Source organism: Peromyscus californicus, unplaced genomic scaffold (assembly GCF_007827085.1).
Source record: "Peromyscus californicus insignis strain IS unplaced genomic scaffold, ASM782708v3 Scaffold_15__1_contigs__length_86483966, whole genome shotgun sequence".
Taxonomy (NCBI): domain Eukaryota; kingdom Metazoa; phylum Chordata; class Mammalia; order Rodentia; family Cricetidae; genus Peromyscus; species Peromyscus californicus.
In genome coordinates, this window is record NW_026294447.1 from 79,900,439 (window position 1) to 79,923,518 (window position 23,080).

The 23,080-nt window shown below is 43.9% G+C and overlaps 1 protein-coding gene across 1 annotated transcript in view; it reads left to right on the forward strand.

Moving 5' to 3' along the window:
* Wdr89 (WD repeat domain 89) overlaps positions 1 to 11,218 on the forward strand; it is a 44,991-nt gene extending 33,773 nt beyond the window's left edge. The window contains exon 2 of the mRNA XM_052739576.1: positions 9,288 to 11,218. Within this exon, the coding sequence (XP_052595536.1) occupies positions 9,318 to 10,478 (1,161 nt within the window). The 5' untranslated portion in view covers positions 9,288 to 9,317 and the 3' untranslated portion in view covers positions 10,479 to 11,218. The remainder of the gene's footprint in view (positions 1 to 9,287) is intronic.
* Positions 11,219 to 23,080: the final 11,862 nt, after the last annotated feature.

Below are 23,080 nucleotides of genomic sequence, written 5' to 3' on the forward strand. Positions count from 1 at the left end.
ATTCTTCCCTGTCTTCTTTTCCTCTTTTATTTTAAACAATTAAAAAGAGAAGTAGGAATTGAGAGAGTAAAAGACCAGAGTTCCTCCATGCCATATCAGTTAAATTTGACTTTTAAAACTATGCTCCGCCGGGCAGTGGTGGCGCACGCCTTTAATCCCAGCACTTGGGAGGCAGAGCCAGGCGGATCTCTGTGAGTTCGAGGCCAGCCTGGGCTACCAAGTGAGTTCCAGGAAAGGCACAAAGCTACACAGAGAAACCCTGTCTCGAAAAACAAAAAAAAAAAAACAAAAAAAAAAACTATGCTCCTGATTTTTTCTCTTTTCTTCTTTTCTGAATTTCTCTTTTGAAAACTGTCTTACACACGTAAGACTTGGATTATTATCTCTGAACCTGCGTAGTCTCAATCCTGGGAAGACTGTGGCAGCAGGTCTCAAGTGTGGGGCCAGCCTCGGCTACATAGCAAGTTCCAGGCCAGTCGAGGCTGTACAGCCAGAATCTGTCTCAAAGCCCCCAAATCGTCATCAGCATCATAATGTTAATTGATCAGTTAACTAATTAATAAGTATTAATTAAAGTTGCTTCTGTCTATGTTAATAAAAATTCTGAGGCAGCTAGCTTAAATAATGAGGAAATGTTGAGTCTTTATGTGTGGTAAAGTTGCTTTTATCATTTGGCTTTGCTTCATGTTGGAGGTATTGTTCCATATATAGATCCCTTGTAGTCAGGCAAGAGTGCTTGTACAGACTGGTCCAGAGGTTTCTGAGGCAGTTATTCCGAAAAGGAGGGGATTGCTGTTACTGGATTAGGGTAATCAGGGTTGGGCCCTGGAGCTGAAGTCAAGGCCAGAAACTGTATTGATGCTGCATGGAGGGTGGGGAGGAGGAATTTGAGGAGTTATCATTCTGTCCATTCTCAAATAAAATATGTGCAGTTGATTCCTCCATTTCTAATAACTTTGAGTACTATGATTGTACTGGGTAAAAGGTACAGAGGAAGTGGGGGGGCACTCTTTTTACTGTTCTATACTTTATATAGATCCTACCGCAAAAAAGTTTTTAATTAATTTATTTACTGATATAACATCTTATATAGACCAGATTGGCTTCAGACTTTCTAGGTGGCCAGTGATGATTTTGAACCCTTTCTGAATTTCCTGTCTCCACTTCCCAAGTACTAGGATTGTAGGTGTGACCATACTTACATTTTTAAAAAACTTTTTGAAAGAGAAAAAAATGGGACTAGGGGTGTGGCTCAGTTGGTGGAGCACTTGCCTGACTCTTATGAAACCCGGAGTTTGATCCAGCGCCACATGAAGCTGGGTGTGGTGATGCAGGCCTGGAATCCCAGCGCTGGGACATAGAGGCAGTGAGATCAGAGACTTACGTCATCCAGATTGAGTTTGTGACCGGCCTGGGATGCATGAGACCCTGTCTCAAAAAAATAAAAGTAGAACACAAGAAAAAAACAAAAATTAAAGGGCTGTTGCTATAGTAACCATTCTTGCCTTGCTTAAAGGACAGTTACTATAGTAACCATTCTTGCCTTGGCACATGTTTTTTTTTTCTACCACCCTGCTTCCTTCCTTTCTCCTCTGTCATTATGTTTCTTTTAAAAGCCTAATGTGGGGCTGGAAAGATTGCTCAGCAGTTAAAGTACTTGCTGCTCTTCCAGAGGACCTGGGTTCAGTTCCCAGCACCCACATGGTGGCTTACAACCAGATTAGACTCCAGTTCCAGGGAATCTAGTGCCCACTTCTGGTCTCTGAGGGCACTGCACACATGTGGAACACTTAAAATACATGTAGGCAAAACATTCTCAAACATAAAAATAAAAATAAAATCTTTTAAAAGAATAAAAGCCTAATGTGGGCCGAGTAGGGGTAGTGCATGGCTTTAATCCCAGCACTTGAGAGGCAGAGGCACGAGGATTTCTGTGAGTCCGAGGCCAGCCTGGTCTACAGAGTGAGTTCTGGGACAGCCAAGGCTACACAGAGAAACCCTGTCTTGAAGAACCAAAAAGGAAAAAAAAAGCCTACTGCAAATATTCTTTTATGTATATATAAATAATATGTATTTTAGCAGATAGCAGCTATGAATTTCACAGGCAGTGAGTTTCATTACTGTCTTGAAGAACCAAAAAGGAAAAAAAAAAGCCTACTGCAAATATTCTTTTATGTATATATAAATAATATGTATTTTAGCAGATAGCAGCTATGAATTTCACAGGCAGTGAGTTTCATTAAGTAAGGTCTCGTGTAGCTCACATTTGCTGTGTAGCCAAGGATGTCCTTAACCTCCTGTTCTTCTTGATTTCCTGATTCCACCTCCCAAGGGTTAGGTTTACAGGATTGTGCCACCATATCCTGGAGGTGTTGCCAATTTATTTCACACAGAAGTGATTTGCAGCAGATGTCATATACCACCCTTTAGAGTTGGTAGAGTTTGTTGTTGGTGTTTTAAGTTTTATTATGCAGCTCTGGTTGGCCTAGAACTCAGCCAATGTGGTGGGCTGAAGAGATGGCTCAGCAGTGAAAAACGCTGACTGCTCTTCCAGAAGTCTTGAGTTCAATTCCCAGCAACCACATGGTGACTCACAACCTTCTATAATGGGATATGATGCCCTCTTCTGGCATGCAGATATGCATGCATGTACAGCACTCTCACATACAATAAATAGATCTAAAAAAAAATTATTAGAAGGCAATTTGGCAACATGTCAATTTAGCAAAGACCAGCAGTAGGTTCCCCCTGTTAGGAAGGAGTCTGGTGGAAGATCCACTTCAACTCCCCTCCCCATCTCTTTCCCTAAACCCACCCTTCAAAGCCCACCAAACACAGACCACCAAACAGCTCAAGACCACGCCCACAGGGTATATAAATGGCATCCCAGAAAACACGTGGTTCTTCCAGTCTCACGCTGGAAGCACTTTACCCATTAAACCTGGGCTTTTCCAATTCGGTCTGATTCGGTTTGTTGCAACAGGGAGAGGCCTTCAGGAGGCCTAAAACTTATCACCCCCTAGGACCTAGAACTCCCCAGCCAGGGGATTTTTCCCAAGTTTGAAATATTATGAATGAATTCCCTCCTGTAGATCAAGCTTACTTCGTTCTGTTCTGACATAAGAATGCTATGACAGGCATTGCTAGGTTTCTACTGTTTCTTTTACTTTCTAATTTTTAAAATTATTTATTTTGTTTTTTATGTGAATGAGTATTATTATTTTGCCGTATGTCTCTATGTGTACAAGTACATGCTGGGAGTCAATGGAGGCTGAAGAGGGTGTTGACTCCTCAGAACTGTAGTTACAGACAGTTATGAGTCACCATGTGGGTGCTAAGAATCAAATGCAGGTCCTATGGCAAAGCTGCTCGTGTGCTTAACCAGTGAGCTATCTCTCCAGCCCTTCTACTGTTTCTTGATCAGAACGAAGTGAATTATGGGTCGAGATGAGCTCGTAATTGCCTGTCTCCATTCCCAGAACACTTAGGCCTGAATTTAAGTTGATTTTGGCTGCCTGCTGCATCCTGTAGCTGAGGGACAAAGCAACTTCCTTTGGGTGAAGAAAAATTGTGTGTTTTCAAAAATTGCATTTATTTATTTAAACATATGTCTCTGTGTGTGTCGGTCTGTATGTACACACACGGCACAGAATGTGTGTAGATATCAGAGGACAGCTTGGGGAGTTTGTTTTATACTTCCAGGTGTAGGTCCTGGAAATTGAACTCTGGTCTTCAGTTTGGTGGCAGGAGCCCTTACCTGCTGAGCCATCTCACTGGCCCTGAAGAAATGTTTTTAGCCAATCAGACTGTTACAGTGTTCACTTCAGTGCTTTCCCCTCTACCTGGATCCACTCCCCCACCCCCACCCTCACCCCCACCCCATCTCTTCTAGTCCTCCTGGGTGTCCTGAAATCCCCTCCCTTAGCATTGCTGTTTTCTTTCCTCAGTTGCTCTCTCTGCCTCCGAGAACTGCTATGTTCTTCACATGAAAGTTGAAACAGTTGCCCATTGACTCTTCCCATGACTTTTTTTGGGGGCCGGGGTCACTGGGGATCAGGCCCAGACCCTTGTGCAAGTCTTCTACCACTGAGCTGTGCCCAAATCTCAATGATTGGTACCGCCGAGCGCCTGCCTCCTGCCAAGTTTTATGTGGCCGGTTTATGCGGCAGTGGGCATGGAACCCAGGGCTTTGTGTCTGTAGACAAACACCTTACCAACTGAGAGGTGTGTGTGTGTGTATGTGTGTGTGTGTGTGTGTGTGTGTGTGTGTGTGTGTGTGTGTGTGAGAGAGAGAGAGAGAGAGAGAGAGAGAGAGGTGGTGTATTAGCATGTACTGGGGTGTGTACATGTAGGTAGGAGGACAGTTTATAGGAGTTGGTTTCCCTTTTACCATGAGTTCCAAGAATGAAACTCTTGTCCCTAGGCTTGTTCAACAAATGACTTGACTTGCCAAGCTTTCACACTGACCCATTACTGACCTTTTTTTTATTTTTATTTTTTTATTATTATTATTTTTTTTTTTTGGTTTTTCGAGACAGGGTTTCTCTGTGTAGTTTTGCGCCTTTCCTGGATCTCGTGCTGTAGACCAGGCTGGCCTCGAACTCACAGAGATCCGCCTCCCGAGTGCTGGGATTAAAGGCCTGCGCCACCACCGCCCGGCCTGACCTTTTTTTAATTGATAAAGAAAAAAATAAAGGGTCAGGTAATAAGTTCAACAGTAAAATAAAGTTTTGTTTATTGTTTTGTTTTAATAATGTTGAATGGATAGAGCAAATTTCTGAGGAGGTATGTATGCAAAAATGTGATGGCGTTTTTATAAATTCTTATAGGAGTTACGTTTTAGTTCTAATTTTTCATGTATTTATTTATTTATTTTTAATCCGAGGGCTGGCAGGATGGCTCAGTTGGTAAAATGGCTTGCCACCAGGCCGGACGATCTTAAGTTCAATTCCCAGGACCGACACGGTGGAAGGAGAGAACAAGCCCTCCAAGCTGTCTGTGACTTCGGCATATGAGCTCCACTCCTCCCTACACACAAATGGATAAACAAGTGTAATTAATATACCAAGCAAATAGGGAAGATGTTAGCATCTGTTAAATCTGGGTGTTACATAATTTGGGTGTTCTATTTTTTTCTACACCTCTTTGCACGTGTAGTTAGGAAAATAACTACACATTTAAATTGAATAATTCAGGCACCGGCTGTGGTGACACACACAGGAGGTAGTGAGCAGATCTCTATGAGTTCGAGGCCAGCCTGGTTTACATAGCAATTTCCAGGACAGCCAGGGCTACTTAGAAACAGCCCGTCTCTGGAACCCCCAAGGAAGAGGAAGCAGAAGGAGTTATGGGAGCCAGAGGAGATGGAGGACACCAGGAGAAGAAGTCTCTCTGAATCAACCGAGCAGCGCTCCTGTGAACTCAGGGGGACTGAAGCAGGAAGCACAGGGCCCGCAAGAGTGTACCAGGTCATCTGTGGACACGTTATAGCTTTCACTTTGTATTTTTATGGAACTCGACTATGTGTACAAGTAGGTCTCTGATTCTTGTATCTTTTCTTGTGGGTCTTTTCCTTCTGTTGGTTTGCCTCGTCCAACTTCAGTGTGATGGTTTTTGTTTTATCTCATTATGTTTTGTTATGTTTTGTTATCTCTTAGAGGCCTGTTCTTTCCTAGCGAGAGACAGAAAGGGAGTGGATCTGGATGGGAGGGGAGGTGGGGAGGAACTGGGAGGAGTAGAGGAAGGGGAAACCGTAACCAGGATATAGTGTATGAGAAAAGAATCTATTTTTAATAAAAGGGAAAAAAATTGGTAATAATAAACAAAAATTAAAAATAGAATAGTGTTAAAAATATTGATAAACTTAATGCTACAGAAGCTAAAAATCAATGATTTGCGGCTATAAGTGTGTGATTTTATCATGAAGCTAAGAATGGTCAGAAGGGTCCACATTATTCTCATGAATATCAGTCAAGCCCCAAAGCATTTGTCTACCATCCCATTTCCCTACTCCATCTAAGATGCTGTCGTTAATAATTATATTATTATCACTTAAAATCAGTTCATTTTGGAAACGGTATTGAGAACGCAATGGATATAGTTGTCTCTCAGTAGAGAAGGCAAAGCAGTCAAGGATTCCCTGCAGATGCCAACACCCAGAGGGCCTTTCTGTTTCCCTTCCTTTTGGATGGAAATGTTACATAAGTCATTGTTAAATCGTCATAGCAATAATGACAAAATGGTCTATAATAATTAGTATACAATAATTGTTTTCTAATAAAGAGGTGTCTTGAAAATAAATCAATACATAAAAATAAAATTGACCAATATAGGTGATGTGTTAGGGAGCCAAAGGGACTTCTTTGGAAGGCTGATGGGAAGGATGTCTCGGGGGATGACTTACATCCACTATGACCTGAATAGAAAGGAGTGACTTACGTAGAAAGTGTGGGGAAACATTCTAGCTGAAAAGGTAATGGCTTTGATAGTTCTGAGGTAGGGGCAAGTATGACATTCACTAAAGCAACATAAAAAATGCATCTTAAGAATAAAAATGTGAGAGCTACCTGCAGTGATAGCCACCTGTAATCCTAGCACTTAGGACTCAGAGGCAGGAGGATCATCAAAAGTTTTAGGCCAGCCAGGGCTGTGTAGTGAGACCCCCGTGTCCAAAATGAAAAAGAAAATGTCAATTTGTAAGACAGGCTACAATATTCATTGGTGAAAAATACCATGGAAATAGTTCAGACAGCTGGATATGGTAGACTATGCCTATGTTTGGAAGGCAGAGGCAAGAACAGAAGTTCAAGGCCAGCCTCCACTACATCGTAAATTTGAAGTCATCCTGGGCTACATGAGAGCCCTGTCTTGAAAAAAGAAAAGAAAATGAAATGAAAGCAAAAAGTATGCACATTTTCTGGCTTGAAGTTGTTCTACATGCAGCCTACTGTAGGGAAGTCATCCAGATCAGTGGTTAAGAGCATGTTTTCTGAGCCAGGCGGTGGTGGCGCACGCCTTTAATCCTAGTGCTTAGGAGGCAGAGTCAGGTGGATCTCTGTGAGTTTGAGGCCGGCCTGGTCTACAGAGTTAAGTTATAGGACAGCCAAGGCTACACAAAGAAACCCTGTCTCAGGGAAAGGGAAAAAAAAAAAGCATATTTTCTGAAGCCAGATTGTTTAGGTTCGAATCCCAGTTCTAACATTTAGGAGCTGCTACTGTCTGAAGGCCCTTCAGGATTCTCCACCATGAACGTGTATTTTATTAGTTTCCCACAGTTTTGCAACGAGTGACTGGACTCTGGGCGCTTGAAACAGTACAAGTACGCTGTTTTATAATTTCAAATGTCAGAAGTCTGGGCTAAAATTAGGGTATGGGCGGGGTGCATATCCATTGGGAAGCTCTGGAGAGAAGTGCTTCCTTGCTTTTTCCAGTTTCTTGAGCTTACCTGCATTCCTTGGCATATGTCCCCCCTTTTTAAAAAATTTCTATTTATCTGTATGTATATGTTCATGTATATGCATATACGATTTACGTGTGTCTGCCAAGGCCAGAATGTGTGGGATCCATTGGAGCTGGGGTTTCAGGTGGTTGTGAGCTGCCCTGAGTGAGTATTGGTAACCAAACTCAGTTCTTTGGAAAAGCAGTGTCTTAGGTAGGGTTCTATTGCTGTGATAAAACACCATGACCAAAAGCAACTTGGAGAGAAATGGGTTAATTTCATTTCACAGCCTGTAATCCACTGACCAGAGACGAGTGTCATAAACCTGGAGTCAGGAGCTGATGCAGAGGCCATGGAGGAGTGCTGCTTCCTGGCTTGCCCCTCATGGCTTCCTCATTCTTTTTTTTTTTTTTTTTTTTTTTTGGTTTTTCGAGACAGGGTATCTCTGTGTAGCTTTGCACCTTTCCTGGAACTCACTTGGTAGCCCAGGCTGGCCTCGAACTCACAGAGATCCGCCTGGCTCTGCCTCCCGAGTGCTGGGATTAAAGGCGTGCGCCCGGCTGGCTTCCTCATTCTTATAGCACCACCTGGGAGCATCTGCCCAGAGGTGGCAGAGCAGTGGATGGGTGGGAGGCTTCCCCATCAATCATTAATGAAGAAAATGCCCTACAGACTTGCCTATCGGCCAATTAGGTAGAGATATTTTCTCAAGATTTTTGTTCCCAGATAACTAACTTGTGACAAGTTGACAACAAACTATCCAGGATAAGCCTCGAGTACTCCTAACTGCTGAGCCATCTCCCCAGTCCCAGCGTGTCCCTTTCTTCGAAAGCCATCAATATGGTGTCTCCCCACTTCCCCAGTGCTTCCCCCACCTGCTTCTGCTTTTAAAGACACTTGTGATTATGCTGGCTTGACTCAGATAATCCAGGATAATCTTCCTATTTTAAGGTCAGTTTTTAAATTAGGTTGATTAGCAAGCAGCCTTCATTCCATCTGCAACCTCAGGTCCCCTTTGTCATGTAAGCTAACCTGTTCTCAGGTCCCAGGATTAAGTTGACCATTTTGGGGGGATTGTTTTTTGCCTAGACATCTCTATTTAAATTTAAAGCAGCATGCGGCAGCTGGGGACAGGAGATGATGCCAAGCCTGGCTGATGTGAGCTGGGTCAGTAATTGTGTTTGAACTCAAAGGGACTACTGAGGATAAGTGCCTATGCTTTCTAATTTTCTCATTAGCATAAAACATTATGGTAAATACTGTAGTAAGAACGATGGGGTAAAAGTCAACTGTGTTTTAGTTACATCATGGAAGGGAATGGGTTAAAATATTAGAGAAGATTTATTTCCGTTATTTCATTCCAAAATGTTATAGGACCATTTATTAGTGTTTCAGACAGGCAAGTTGACAGATCTGCAGGAGCTGCCCAGGAAGAGATGGGGGTAGGGGGAGAGGGAGAGGGAGAGGGAGAGGGAGGGAGGGAGGGAGGGAGGGAGGGAGAGAGAGAGAGAGAGAGAGAGAGAGAGAGAGAGAGAGAGAGAGGAGAGAGAGGAGAGAGAGAGAAGAGAGAGAGCGCCGTGGCTTTTGGAGCATGGGAAACAGCAGCAGAAGTGGCTGTGGAGATAGGAACATCAGAGAAAGAGAGAAAGGAAGCGTGCCCAGGCACTAGCTAGCATCTGAAAGAAAAGGACCAAGTGTAGAGGTGCCTTTCTGAGTGACTCAGGAAAACGTGCAGGTCCCAGGACGACATAATGGCACCTCAGTTGGCATATACCCCAAGTGTTTGTGACTCAGTTGTGCTTTCATCGAAGCTTTGAGTGTAATTTTGACTTTTCTGTCTTTATTACAGAGCTGTATACCTGCTGATGTTGCTGCTGGCATGGAGAGGATCGAGGAACAATTTGCTAATCTCCATATTGTTCGACGTTCCTCGGAACCGGAAGAGCCCACTTACCTGCTTGGTATAGACACATCGAAGGCTGTCCAAGCGGAACAAAGGAGCCTGGTTGCCGTTCTGTGTTCCAATGGGTCGATAAGAATATATGATAAAGAGACACTAAATGTACTGCGAGAATTTAGTGGCACTCCCGGACTTCTTAATGGAGTCAGGTTTGGGAGTTCCTGTGACAGTGTCTTTTCTGCATGTACAGATGGCACTGTGAAATGTTGGGATGCTCGGTTAGCCAGTGAGAAGCCCGTGCAGTTGTTCAAAGGTTACCCTTCCAATGTTTTTATCAGCTTTGATGTCAGCTGCAATGATCACGTCATTTGTGCTGGTACAGAAAAAGTTGATGATGACGCATTGTTGGTGTTCTGGGATGCAAGGACCACATCTCAGGATTCGTCTACTAGAGACCCCCTTGGTGCCTATTCAGAGACACACAGTGACGATATCACTCAAGTACGTTTCCATCCCAGCAATCCCAACATGGTCGTCTCTGGTTCAACTGATGGCCTGGTAAATGTGTTTGATATCAGCGTCGATAATGAAGAGGATGCCTTGGTTGCGACCTGTAACTCCACTTCATCAGTGAGCTGTATTGGTTGGTCTGGAAGAGATTATAAACAGATTTACTGCATGACACACGATGAAGGATTTTGTTGGTGGGATCTGAACCATTTGGATACAGATGAGCCAATTACATGTTTGAACATCCAGGATGTGAGAGAAATAACTGATGGAAAGGAAGGTCTTTTGGACTACCTGATTGGTGGCCTGTATCATGAAAAGATGGACAGGTTGTTTGTTATTGGAGGAACCAACACAGGAAGGATTCACTTAATGAGCTGTACCGAGTCAGGCCTGAGCCGGGTGACCAGCCTTCAGGGGGGACATGCAGCCACTGTTCGCTCTTTCTGTTGGGATGTTTCCGAGGACTCTCTGCTGACAGGGGGAGAAGACGCACAGTTGTTGCTCTGGAAGCCTGGAGCTGTGGAGAAGACCTTCACAAAGAAGGACACCTTGAAAATAGCTTCCTCCGTGCAGCAGCGAGTTCGCATCCACAGCAGCAATTCTTACAAGAGAGGGAAACAGCAGTGACGTCGCCGTGCTGGGTATTTGCAGGCTCTTCCAGTTTCAGATCATTTTTGCTACCTGTAGCAAATGTTTTTAAAGCTTATCTGTGAAAACAGCAATTAGCAAACAGTCCCAGACAAATATTGAGAATGATTTAGCATGTGTCCTGACATACTCCATGATGTTTTTAAAGCCTCCAGTTGAGTATAAGAATCAGTGATTTGCGGGGAAATTACAAGCCAAGTTTTGAAACCCATGTGTTGAGTTAGTCAATGTTGGGTTTGAAGAAACCTCTCTGAAACGGACTCTTAGATAGACAGGTGGGGAGACTATGAAACGGCTGCCTTGGGCCATGTCTTTTAAGCTCAAACCTTTTACATTTGAAATTATCTTCATTGTTCATCTAACACCAGACTGTCGAGTAACTTGAGGAGCTTGTGCTTGCTCACGGCACCTACTCCATCAATCAGAGTATCGACTAAGCATTCTAGTGAGTCCGAACAGAATTTTATTTTTTTAGGAATGAAGGATAGTATTTTCCTAAAATGAGAGAAATATATTTAGTAAATACTTGCATTTGTACTTTAATACACTCTATTTACACTTGGGTAACTGACACCCAGGTGCTTTGCTGATGAAAAATTATCTCACTAGATTCATTTTGAGACTTAGAGTAAGACAGAGAAATGAAAATATAATAGCAGGGCTATTCTGTTTCAAATTTCCTTTCAATATATGATTAAACTTTCTTATTTCACCCATGATTTTAAACTTGAAGCTTTGTTTACTGCCAGTGTGTGTGTGTGTGTGTGTGTGTGTGTGTGTGTGTGTGTGTGTGTGTGTGTTTATGTGTGGTGTATGTAGATCAGAGGACAACTTAAGAGTCAGTTTTCTCCTTCTACCATGTGGGTCCCAGCGATTGAACCCAAGTCCTTAGGCTTCACAGCAGGTGCCCTTCCCTACCGAGCCACCTTGGGGTGGGGTAGCATTTACTGCTAATTTTGTCATTCTTCCTCTTCAAAAATATTTTTGTAACGTGCCTTAATAAAAGAAGTTAATACTTCTTATTTGGGGGTTGGGTAGGGGTTGAAACAGGATTTCTCTGTGTAGCCCTGGCTGTCCTGGAACTCTCTCTGTAGACCAGGCTGACCTTGAACTCAGATATCCGCCTACCTCTGCCTCCCAAGGGACGGAATTAAAGGTGTGCGCCAGTACGACCCAGCAGAAGCTAATACTTAGAAAGTTTAGGGAATCTTGTCTTACACTTAAAGGTAAGAATATCTTTTTCTAGATTTTAGAAATATGGTTATGAAAAATGTTTTTTAGAACCTTTTATAATTCTCTTTTAAAGGTTTATTATGTTTTAAAATGTGTACATGTGCATGACACATATGTGCATGACACATATGTGCATGTGCCTGTAGAGGCCAGAAGAAGCAAAGTATGATAGTAGCCAGCATAGACACACTCACCAGCAGGAGTCAAGAGCAGTAACCAGCTTAGACACACTCACCAGCAGGAGTCAAGAGCAGTAGCCAGCATAGACACACTCACCAGCAGGAGTCAAGAGCAGTAGCCAGCATAGATACATTCACCAGCAGGAGTCAAGAGCAGTAGCCAGCATAGACACACTCACCAGCAGGAGTCAAAAGCAGTAACCAGCATAGATATACTTACCAGCAGGAGTCAAGAGCAGTAACCAGCATAGATATACTCACCAGCAGGAGTCAAGAACAGTAACCAGCATAGACACACTCACCAGCAGGAGTCAAGAGCAGTAGCCAGGATTGCTTCTTCCTCCATCCACCTTGTGCTGGGGTCACCTCCCATCTCAGGTGCCACTCAATGTGGGGAAGATCTTCTCTCCTCTGTTCATCCTTCCCGGAAATGACCTCGCAGACCTGCCCAGAGGTGTGTCTCAGATGATTCCAGATCCCATAAGGTGATAACAGTGATCATCACAGCCTCTGCCATTCATTCCTTACAGTGAAGAGGGGGTGGCCCCTTTCTGTAGGGTAGCACACTGGAACTTCTTACTTCTCTCTTAAGTATAACTTACTATCTATCCAGCCACCTTAACCAGATCTTCCCCTCCATTTTAAGTATGTAAATTATATCTCACAGTTGTTGGAAAAAAAGATACTAAATATCTTAGTTACTATTCTATTGCTGTGAAGGAACACCATGACCAGGACTACTTATAAAAGAAAACATTTAATTTGGGCTTGGCTTACAGTTTCAGAGAGTGAGTCCATGACCGTCATGGCAAGGAGAGTGGCAGCAGACAGGCAGGCATGGTGCTGGAGCAGTAGCTGAGAGCTTACATCTTATCCACAAGCCTGAGGCAGAGAGAAAGAGATACTGAGCCTAGCATGGGCTTTTAAAACCTCAAAGCCCGCCGGGCGGTAGTGGCACACGCCTTTAATCCCAGCACTCCGGAGGCAGAGCCAGGTGGATCTCTGTGAGTTCGAGGCCAGCCTGGTCTCCAAAGTGAGTTCCAGGAAAGGCGCAAAGCTACACAGAGAAACCCTGTCTCGAAAAAAAACCAAAAAAAAAAAAAAAAAACCCTCAAAGCCCATCCCTAGTGACTGCCTCCCCCAACAAGACCGGACCTTCTAATCCTTCCTAAAAGAGTTTCACCAACTAGGGACCAATTATTCAAATATATGAGCCTATAAGGCCATTTTCATCCAGACCACCACACCAGGGAAAGCAGAATTGAGGTATAAATCCTGATAACTGGTGAGATGGAATTTAAGGCTATATGATTTCAAAACTAGGTAAACATTGGAAAGGGATGTACTCTTATTAATGTATGCATATCTATAATTAAAATACTAGATAACCCAGCCCAATGAATTTTTGTATTAAAAGCATGGCCCAGGCTGGGCAGTGGTGGCACACGCCTTTGATTCTGGCACTAGGGAGGCAGAGGCAGGTAGATCTCTGAGTTCAAGGCCAGCCTGGTGTACAGAGTGAGTTCCAGGACCGCCAGAGCTACACAAAGAAACCCTGTTTTGAAAAAACAAAAACAATAACCATGACCCAATATATTTATCTCAAGAGTGTCAGGATAACTTACCAATAGAAAGTCATTGACAATGATGGACATGAAAGAGAGAAATCAAAGTGCTCTTAATTAATACAGAAAAATCCTCATGACCCTTAACATGTTTTCCAGTTTCACATTTATAAATAAAATGTAAACATCACATAAGGAATAGAATACTGAATGGGTAAGGTACAAAACCAGATGGTATGCTATGTTTCTGTCCTAAAACAGAAATCCAGTCTTTTGCAATACCATGGATGGAACTGAAGGGCAGCATGTTGAGTGAGGTAAGTATTAGAAATGCATCACATGGACTTGTGAGGACTCTAAACACATTTGTCTCTGAAGCCTGAGACGAGAATGGTGGTTTCCGGATGCTACAGTTGTAGAGTCGATGGGTGGATACTAAGTTACAGTTAGGAGCAAGAAGTTCTAGTTGGACTGGGTAGATGGCTTAGCAGTTAAGAGCACCTGACTGCTCTTCCAGAGGTCCTGAGTTCAAGTCCCAGTACCCACATGGTGGCTCACAACCATCTGTAATGGGAATCAGATTCCTTCTGGGGTTGGGGATTTAGCTCAGTGGTAGAGCGCTTGCCTAGCAAGCACAAGGCCCTAGGTTCGGTCCTCAGCTTAAGGAGGAGGAGGAGGAGGAGGAGGAGGAGGAGGAGGAGGAGGAGGAGGAGAAGAAGAAGAAGGAAGAAGAAGAAGTTCTAGTGTGTTATTGCATAAGAGAGTGATTCAGAAGGTAGAAGACAGTCTGGAGAAATGACTTGGAGCTGAAGTGCACTGGCTTCTCTTCCAGAGGACCTGGGTTCAATTCCCAGCACCCACATGGCAGTTTACAACCATCCATACATAACTCCAGTTCCAGGGTATCAGATGTCCTCTTAGGGCCCCCATGGGCACCAGGCATGTGTTGCACAGACATACATGCAAGGCAAAGTACCCATACACATAAAATACATATTAAAAAGTTCTAAGAGAGTTGGCGCAATGGCTCAGTGGGTAAAGGGACTTGCCATCAAGGCTGACAACCTGAGTTCTATTCCTAGAACCTTCATCATGGATGGGGGAACCAACTTCCCAACCTCCACAGAGGCACCTTAATGTGCATGTGTGCACAAGAAAATTATTTTTTAAAAGTAGATGAAAGGTTCTTTAGTGTTTTAATATGAGCCAGGTATGGTGGCACACTCCTTGAATCCCAGCACTCTGGAGGCAGAGACCAACTTGGTCTAAAGAGCTAGTTCTAAGACAGCCAAGACTACACAAGGAAAACCTGTCTTGAAAAACCAAGTAAATAAAATTAAGAAATATTGTGCCAGGTGGTAGTGGCACACACCTTTAATTCCAGCACTTGGGAGGCAGAGGTAGGCAGATGTCTGAGTTTCAGGCCAGCCTGGTCTACAGAGTGAGTTCTGGGACACCAGGGCTACACAGAGAAAGCTTATCTCAAACAAACAAACAAACAAGCAAATGTACTTTTTCTGTCAGCTTAGTGGCTGTACATGAATCTACTGATATTTTAATTATCCTATGCAGCCCCACATCCCCGAAGTCAATGCCCTGCTGATCACTCAGGCCACAGCCTGGCAGGGCTTCTGGTTCCAAGGCCCTGGCTCTGCTGTGATCTCAATATGTAGGTTTAGATTAAGTCTCTATCACTCTGTTTATCAATAAGACTCGGGAGTGTTATAAAGCCTGGGGTGAAAACCTGCTAGCTCAGAGAGTTTGAGTAACAACTAGCTGACCTTGTTTTTGGCCAGAGACACTGCAAGAGACATGTCTCTTCCCTCGTCTCAGAACCAAACTCTAGTCCCCACCCTTTCCTTCCTATGTGTCTTCTCTATCCAGATTGCTGGCTTCTCTATGGCTAATTCCAGTCAGCTAGTCACTGGCTCCGCCTCCCTGATTCAAGGTAAACTTTAACTGTTATTTATTTTACAGTCTCAGAGTGTCACAGTGTGATCCAAATATCCCACAACAAACAAAAGACACAGAACAGGAAATACTAAACACTAAACAAGAAAATGTTTATCCTGATTTAAACATTGCACAATGTATACATGTATCTATTGCATAATTTGCATAATTTTTTTTTATGAATCAGTTTTAAAATTAATTTGAAAAAGTAATGTCAACAGACAAATCAGCAAAGAATATGAAGGGCAAATTCCAGAAGACTCCAAAAAGATAGTCAAACACCCAAGTGATTTAATGAAATTGCTGGGCATGGTGGCGCACACCTTTAATCCCAGCACTCAGGAGGCAGAAGCAGGCAGCCTTCTGTGAGTCTGAGGCCAGCCTGGTCTACATAGTAAGTTCTAGGCCATCAAGGACTGCATAGTGAGACCCTGTCCCAAACAAACAAAACAAGAGCTGGAGATAGGACCCTGGTTAAAAACACTGGGTGCTGTTGCAGAGGACCTGAGCTCAGTTCCCAGCACCCATGTCAGATGGCTTGCAACTGCCTGTAACTCCAGCTCCAGGGCATCCAATGCCCTATTCTGGTCTCTGAGGGCACAAATATGCATGTGATATATACTCCAGACACATAAATAAAAATAGGGATTTTTAAAAATGAAAACATGAAATGATATCTATTATTTTTTGTTTGTTTGTTTTTGCTTTTGCTTTTTTGAGACGGAGTCTCATATGCAGTGCTGGCTGTCCTGGAACTCACTCTGTAGACCAGGCTGGGCTTGAACTCACAGAGATCCGCCTGCCTCTGTCTCCCAGTTGCTGGGATTAAAGGTGTGTGCCACCACACCCGACTTAGTTTATGCCACTTGGCATTACAGAAATAGGAAAGCTGACATCAAATGTTGGAGGTGTGTGGGAACTCTCCTGGGCTGCTGATGGCGGCGTGACGGATTCAGCTGTGCCAGACAGCGAAGACGGGTCTTTGACCCAACAACTAACTGCACTGTCTGGTGTGGTAGCCTATTGGCCTTTTCCTTTTCTCCTTTTCTGCTTTTATTATTATTATTTTACATTTTATGTAAGTCTGTAGGGGGGGTCGTGTCTGAAGTCAGCCAGGGGGTGTCAGTCTTCTCCTCCACCATGTGGGTTTCAGGGATCGAATTCTGGTCATTGGATTTGGTGGTAGTTGCCTTTATCCACTGAGCCGTCCTGATGGACTTTGTTTCTTCTTCTTCTTTTCCCTTCCTTCTTTCCTTCCTTCCTTCCTTCCTCCCAGACGGGGTCTCAGTATATAACCCTGACCGGCTCAGAACTCACTGTGTCAGTGGTTCTCAACCTGTGGGTCACAACCCCTCTGGGGGGGGTGTCAAAAGAACCTTTCACGAAGCCACCTAAGGCCGTTGGAAAGCACAGATATTTACATTATGATTCGTAACTAGCAAAATTACAGTTACGAAGTAGCAATGAAATCATTTTATGGTTGGGGGTCCCCACACCATGAGGAACTGTATTAAAGGGTCACAGCATTAGGAAGGTTGAGAACCACGGCACTATGTAAATATGGGGCTAGTCTCAAACTTGCCTCTGCCTTCTGATTGTGTGATTACAGGTATGTGCCGCGGCACCTAGTTTCTTTCTTTTTCATTTTCTTTTATCTTGTTTGGAGGTACTGAGTTTATTGAATTTGTAAATTGATGTGGTTCTGAGGATGTGAGAGGTGGCTTTGCCAGTGAATTAGTCAATTGCATAATAAAAAGACAGAACACAGCATTGATGGTGACAGTAGGGGATTCTGTGGAAGATTTGCCAAATGGACAGCAAAAATTGCAGATTCTCTGCTTACTTTTTAGAAGTATTTTTATTATTTTATGTGTACGGGTGTACACATGTATGCCTGTGTACCATGTGCACATCTGGTGCCTAAGGAGGCCAGAAGAGGGGATCACATTCCCCTGGAACTGGAGTCACAGACAGTTGTGAGCCATATTGTGGGTGCTGGGAATTGAACCTGGGTCCTCTGGAAGAACAATCAGAGCTCTTAACCACTGAGCCATCTCTCCAGCCCTCCCACTTGCTTTTCTAGGAGTTGCACTTCATATATTCTATTTGTTTGAACTAAAACTTATGTTTAAGGAATTAAGCCCAAGTCAGGTGGTGGTGGCCCACGCCTTTAACCCCAGCACCTGGAGGCAGAGGCAGGCGGATCTCTGTGAGTTCGAGGCCAGCCTGGTCTGAGTTCCTGGACAGCCAGGGCTGTTACACAGAGAAAGAACCAACTCTGTAGGAGAGGGAAGGAGTGAAGAGAGAGGAGGGTCCTAAGTGCTTACCCTGCAGTGCTGCGAGGCTCCCCAGAGTTCTTCAGATAGTCCCAGGAAGCAAGCGTCATGTTATTTGCAAGTAAGGAAACTAGACCCAGGAAAAGTCAAATTGATTTTTATTTTAGGGGCAGGGTTTCACGTAGCCCAGGCTAGCCCAGAGCTCAATATTTTGGCAAAGGAGGACCTTGAATTCTTGATCCTCTAGCCTCCACCTCCAATGTTGGCTAATTACAATTATAAGTGAATTACAGGCATTCACCACCATTCCCAGTCTTGAGGGTTGCTGGGAATTGAACCCAGGGCTTCAAACATGCTAAATAAACACTGAATCAACTAAGCCAGAGCCCCAAAAGTTTTTGTATATGTATGTGTATTTATTTATGTGCATGCATGCATGTGTGTATGTATAGGAACTTAAGGTGCAATTGGGTGTCAGGAGGCAGGGTCTCTCGCTGACCCTAGAGCTCACCAATTCAGCTAGACTGACTGGCCAGCAAGCTTCAGGACACCTATCTCCACCTCCCTGGTGCTGGGGTTATGGATGTGTGCGCCACACCCAGCTCTTAACCACTGAGCTATCTCTCCTCTTGATGAAGTCCAACTTACCCGGTTGGCCTTACACAGGTTATGAAAATTCTGCCACTGACCTACCTCGCTGGCCTCCTTTTTTCTTTTTTAATACTTTTGATGTGAAATTGTGGCTATTTTGATGAAGAACAGCTGATGATGGCACTTTGATATATTGTAAAATGACTCTGTCATCTTCTATATCCCCAAACCACTTACATGGGATCACCAAGAATAAATACTTCTTACAACTAGCTCCTTAAAATAAAATATATCTGTTGTCTCTGAACCTGTAGTATCTTGTCGCCATCTGTCCAATCACTCGCCAGCTAACCACAGCTTACTATGAGAATAAATTACATAGCTAGAAGAGATTTTGAATGTTCTCACCACAAAGAATGATAAATGTTTGAGGTGATGAATATGCTAATCACTCTGGTTTGATCATTAAGCAATGTATACACATATGGCAATATCACCCTGTCCCACATACATACGTGTAATTACATGCCAGTTTAAAAAGTTAGAGAGGGGGCCAGAAAAATGGCTCAGTGGGTAACAACACACTTGTCATCTAGCGTGGTGACCTGAGTTGGACCCCTGGAATCCACACAATAGAAGTAGAGAACCAACTCCCCCAAGTTGCCCACACACATATACACAAAAATAAATAAATAAAGGTAATAAGGTTGGGGAGACGAGGAGATACTTTAATAGGCAAAGTGGTTGCTATGGGGAAATGAAGGTCTGAGTATGGCTTCACAGCACCTATGTAAAAGCTGGCCGTGGCCATATGCACCTGCTATCCTGGCACTGGCTAGCAGGAGGGTTCTTGTTATCTGTTATCCAGAGGCAAGAGAATTTTTGGGGCTTACTGGCCAGACAAGCCAAATCTATGACTTCAGGGTTTGGTGAGAGACCCTGCATATTTGTTACTGTTTCTGTGATAAAATACTATGACCACGCAACTGGTAGAGAAAGGAGGTGGTGATATTTTAATTGTGCTGAAATGTGATTTTATTTGTATGTTAATAAATAAAGTTTGCCTGGAGGTCAGAGGTCAGTGAGCCATAAACAGAAGTCAGGCAGTGGTAGCCCATGCCCTTAAACCAATCACATGGCAAGCAGAGTCTCTGTGTGGTCAAGGACACGGCCAAGCTGGTGACACACGCCTTTAATCCCAGTACCAACCATAGAGACCTGGAGGTCTATATGGACAGGCAGTGATGAGGAAGTCATGTGGCTGGGCTTAGAGCCAAGGAGAAGGCAGAACAGGAAGGCAATAAAAGCTCAGTTTAGACAGGAAGAAGCTCTCTCTGAGGAAGCAATAGCGATGAGGTGGTAAGATAAGGTAGTTGTGACTCTTCGATAGTTCTCTGATCTCTTTGGCTATTACTTCTGTATTTGACTCTGTGTTTCTTATTTCATAAGACTGTTTTGAGCCGGGCGGTGGTGGCGCACGCCTTTAATCCCAGCACTCGGGAGGCAGAGCCAGGCGGATCTCTGTGAGTTCGAGGCCAGCCTGGACTACCAAGTGAGTTCCAGGAAAGGCGCAAAGCTACACAGAGAAACCCTGTCTCGAAAAACCAAAAAAAAAAAAAAAAAAAAAAAAAAAAAGACTGTTTTGAAATTGGTCTACAAAAGGAGTTTGTTTGGGCTTACAGTTCCAGAAGGAGAGTCCGTACTGGCTGAAGAGGCATGGCAACAGGTAATCACAACAGGAAACCAAGAGATTACATCATCACCACAAACAGAGTAGAGAGAGTGAACTGGAAGTGGAGCAAGGTTATAAACTCCCAAAGTTCCCGTCCCCATAATGTGCTTCCTCCAACAAAGCTGCACCTCCTAAGAGGTTCTGTTGTTCAAATCTCAGATGGTCTTTTAATAAAAAAAAAAAACCCAGAGCCAGATATCAGGGTGAAAGCTGAAAGATCAGAGAAGCAGAACAGCCAGCCACTGACTCTTATCTCTACGAAATCCTCTGCCTAAAGAGAGAGTGAGTTCCTGTTTCCTCATACCTTATATACCTTTCTCTGCCCTGCCATATTACTTCCTGGGATTAAAGGGATGTGTGCTTCCCAAGCAAAGGCATGAGATCTCAAGTGCTAGGATTAAAGGTGTGTGCACCACTGCCTGGCTCTGTTTTTCTCCTAGACTGGATCAATTTCATGTAGCCCAGTGTGGCCTTTAACTCACAGAGATCCAGAAGGATCTCTGCCTCCTGGGTGATAGGATTAAAGGTGTATGCCATCATTTGTAGATGTAACCAACCGTCTTATTAAATAAGAAACACAGAGCCGATTCAGAGAAGAAAGCCAAGAGGTCAGAGCTAAGAGCCTCACCCTTCCTGATTCAGTGATCCTCTTCAGCCAAGAGAGCTCTCCGAAAGGGACCTACTTCCTGTGTGTATGTCTTTATATAGTCTAGCTGTTCTGCCTTCTCATTGGTTGTAAACCCAAACACGTGAATGCCTCATCACTGCCTGTATGTACCGCCCTCCAGGTCCTTAAAGGCGTGCGCCACCGCTGCCACACACTTGTTATGGCTCTAATAGCTCTGACCCCCAGGCAACTTTATTAACATACAATTAAAATCACATTTCAGTACAAGTAAAATACCACCACAATCATTGCCTGACCTCTATGTCTAATCTAGTGGCTGGCTCTGTCCTCTGATCCCTAGGCAAGTTTATTAGGGTACACAATATATCACCACAGGTTCTGTAACATCTACCAACTGGGGACCAAGAGGTCAAATACTTTACCTTATGGGAGACATTTCTCATTCAGACCACCACTCCCTCTCTCAAAATACAAGGTGGAAAGTGATGAGGAAGGTATCTGATCCCTGGTCTCCAGATACATGCACACAGATATGCGCTTACATCTACACATGCATCACACATGTACCAAGATAAGTTAGAACACCTGGGGTGAGTTTGTTGAGATTAATAGAGTCAGAGAGGTAGTGTGACTGTGCTTAGGGCACAATTACCTTCCAGTGTACCTGATGATGCCTTGATGCAATGTACCATTAAGACCTGAAAGGGCATGGCCAAGAGTTCAAGGCAGATACCTATCTTGGGGACAGGTAGCTACAAGTTTCTCCTGTTCCTATTTGAGCTAATTCCAACCCCCCCCCCCCCCCCCCCGCCACTGGGTTTCAAGAAATACCTTCTTTTTTTCATTTTACATTAAAAAAAACTGCTTCCTTACTGGTCCAGTAGCACTCCCATGTGACCAACCGTTTGGCTTATCTGGACTGCTACATACATATAGCAGGTGCCAGGAAGAGGTTTACTGTAGCAAATCGTGATTCAGTTGTCTTTTGCTCCCAGATGGCCGCTTCACAATCGTGCTCACAGAACCCTGTCTTTCTTCCCATTTTGCTGCTGTTGCTTTGCATCTGAAGAGCAAGGAAGAGGGGGAATGGGAAGATGGGCGGTTTCTCAACCTGCAGCCAGTAGCACTTCCTACTTCCTGCGTCTCCAAACTCAACACGGGATCCCTCGAATGCCGAGTCATTGCAATTTACCCTCAGTAATACACAGGCAACACACTTGTGACCTGATCTCTTCATTTGCTTTCTTGATCTATCTATTTCTCTTCCTTCCTTCTTTCCTTCCTTCCTTCCTTCCTTCCTCCCTCCCTCCCTCCCTCCCTTCCTTCCTCCTCTCTCTCTCTCTCTCTCTCTCTCTCTCTCTCTCTCTCTCTCTCTCTGCTCCTATTCTTCTTGTATGACACCATAAAAATAAGCCAAAGGATAAAATTTCCTGAGCACACCATGAAAATAACGAGGCCACTCTTTATATTAGTTTTGTTATCTAAAGGATGGGGGGAGCTGGGCATGGGGGTGAAGAACACCTTTAATCCCAGTACTCAGGAGGAAGAGGAAGGCAGTTCTCTATGGGCTTAAGTCCAGTGATCTACATAGTGAGTTCCAGAACAACAAGACCCTGTCTCAAAAAAAAAAGGGGGGGGGGGCTGAAGAGATGGCCAGTTGTTAGACTGTTCTTCTAGAGGACCCAAGCTCTGTTTCTAGCATCTATATCAAGCAGCTCACAAATGCTCTAACTCTAACTCCAAGAGATCTGATGCCCTCTTCTAGATTCTGAGGACAGCTATACCTACTTGCACAAACACACATATACACAATATATATTTTTTTAATCTTTAAAAATATGGATACCGGTGGCACATGCCTTTAATCCTAGCACTTGAGAAGCAGAGGAAGGCAGATCTCTGTTTTATCCTGGCTAGTCCCTGATCATGTCCATGCTTTCTGTCCATATATTTCTGTCTGGGTCTCACTACCGGATACCGGATCATTCTCATTTATTTATTTATTTATTTTTGTGGGGGTTCTTTGAGAGAGGGTTTCACTATGTAGTGCTGGCTGTCCTGGAACTCGCTCTATAGACCAGACTGTCCTTGAACTCACAGAGATCTGCCTCCCGAGTGCTGGGATTAAAGGTGTGCATCATCATCGCCCGGCTTTGGATGACTGTCTTATATTTGACAACAGCAATTACAACAAAGCACAGGGTGGCGTCACAGGGGAGGCTGTGACAGGAGCATTGTGAGTCTGAGTTCCAGAGCAATCTGGGCTACATGGTGAGACCTTGTCACAAACAAAATTCAACCCCTCCCTCAACCAACAGACAAGAGTGTGGTGATATTTTATTTGTGCCCCCCCAGTAAAGCTTGTCTGAGAGATCAGAAGACAAAGCCAGCCAATATAGTAAACACAGAGGTCAGGCAATGATA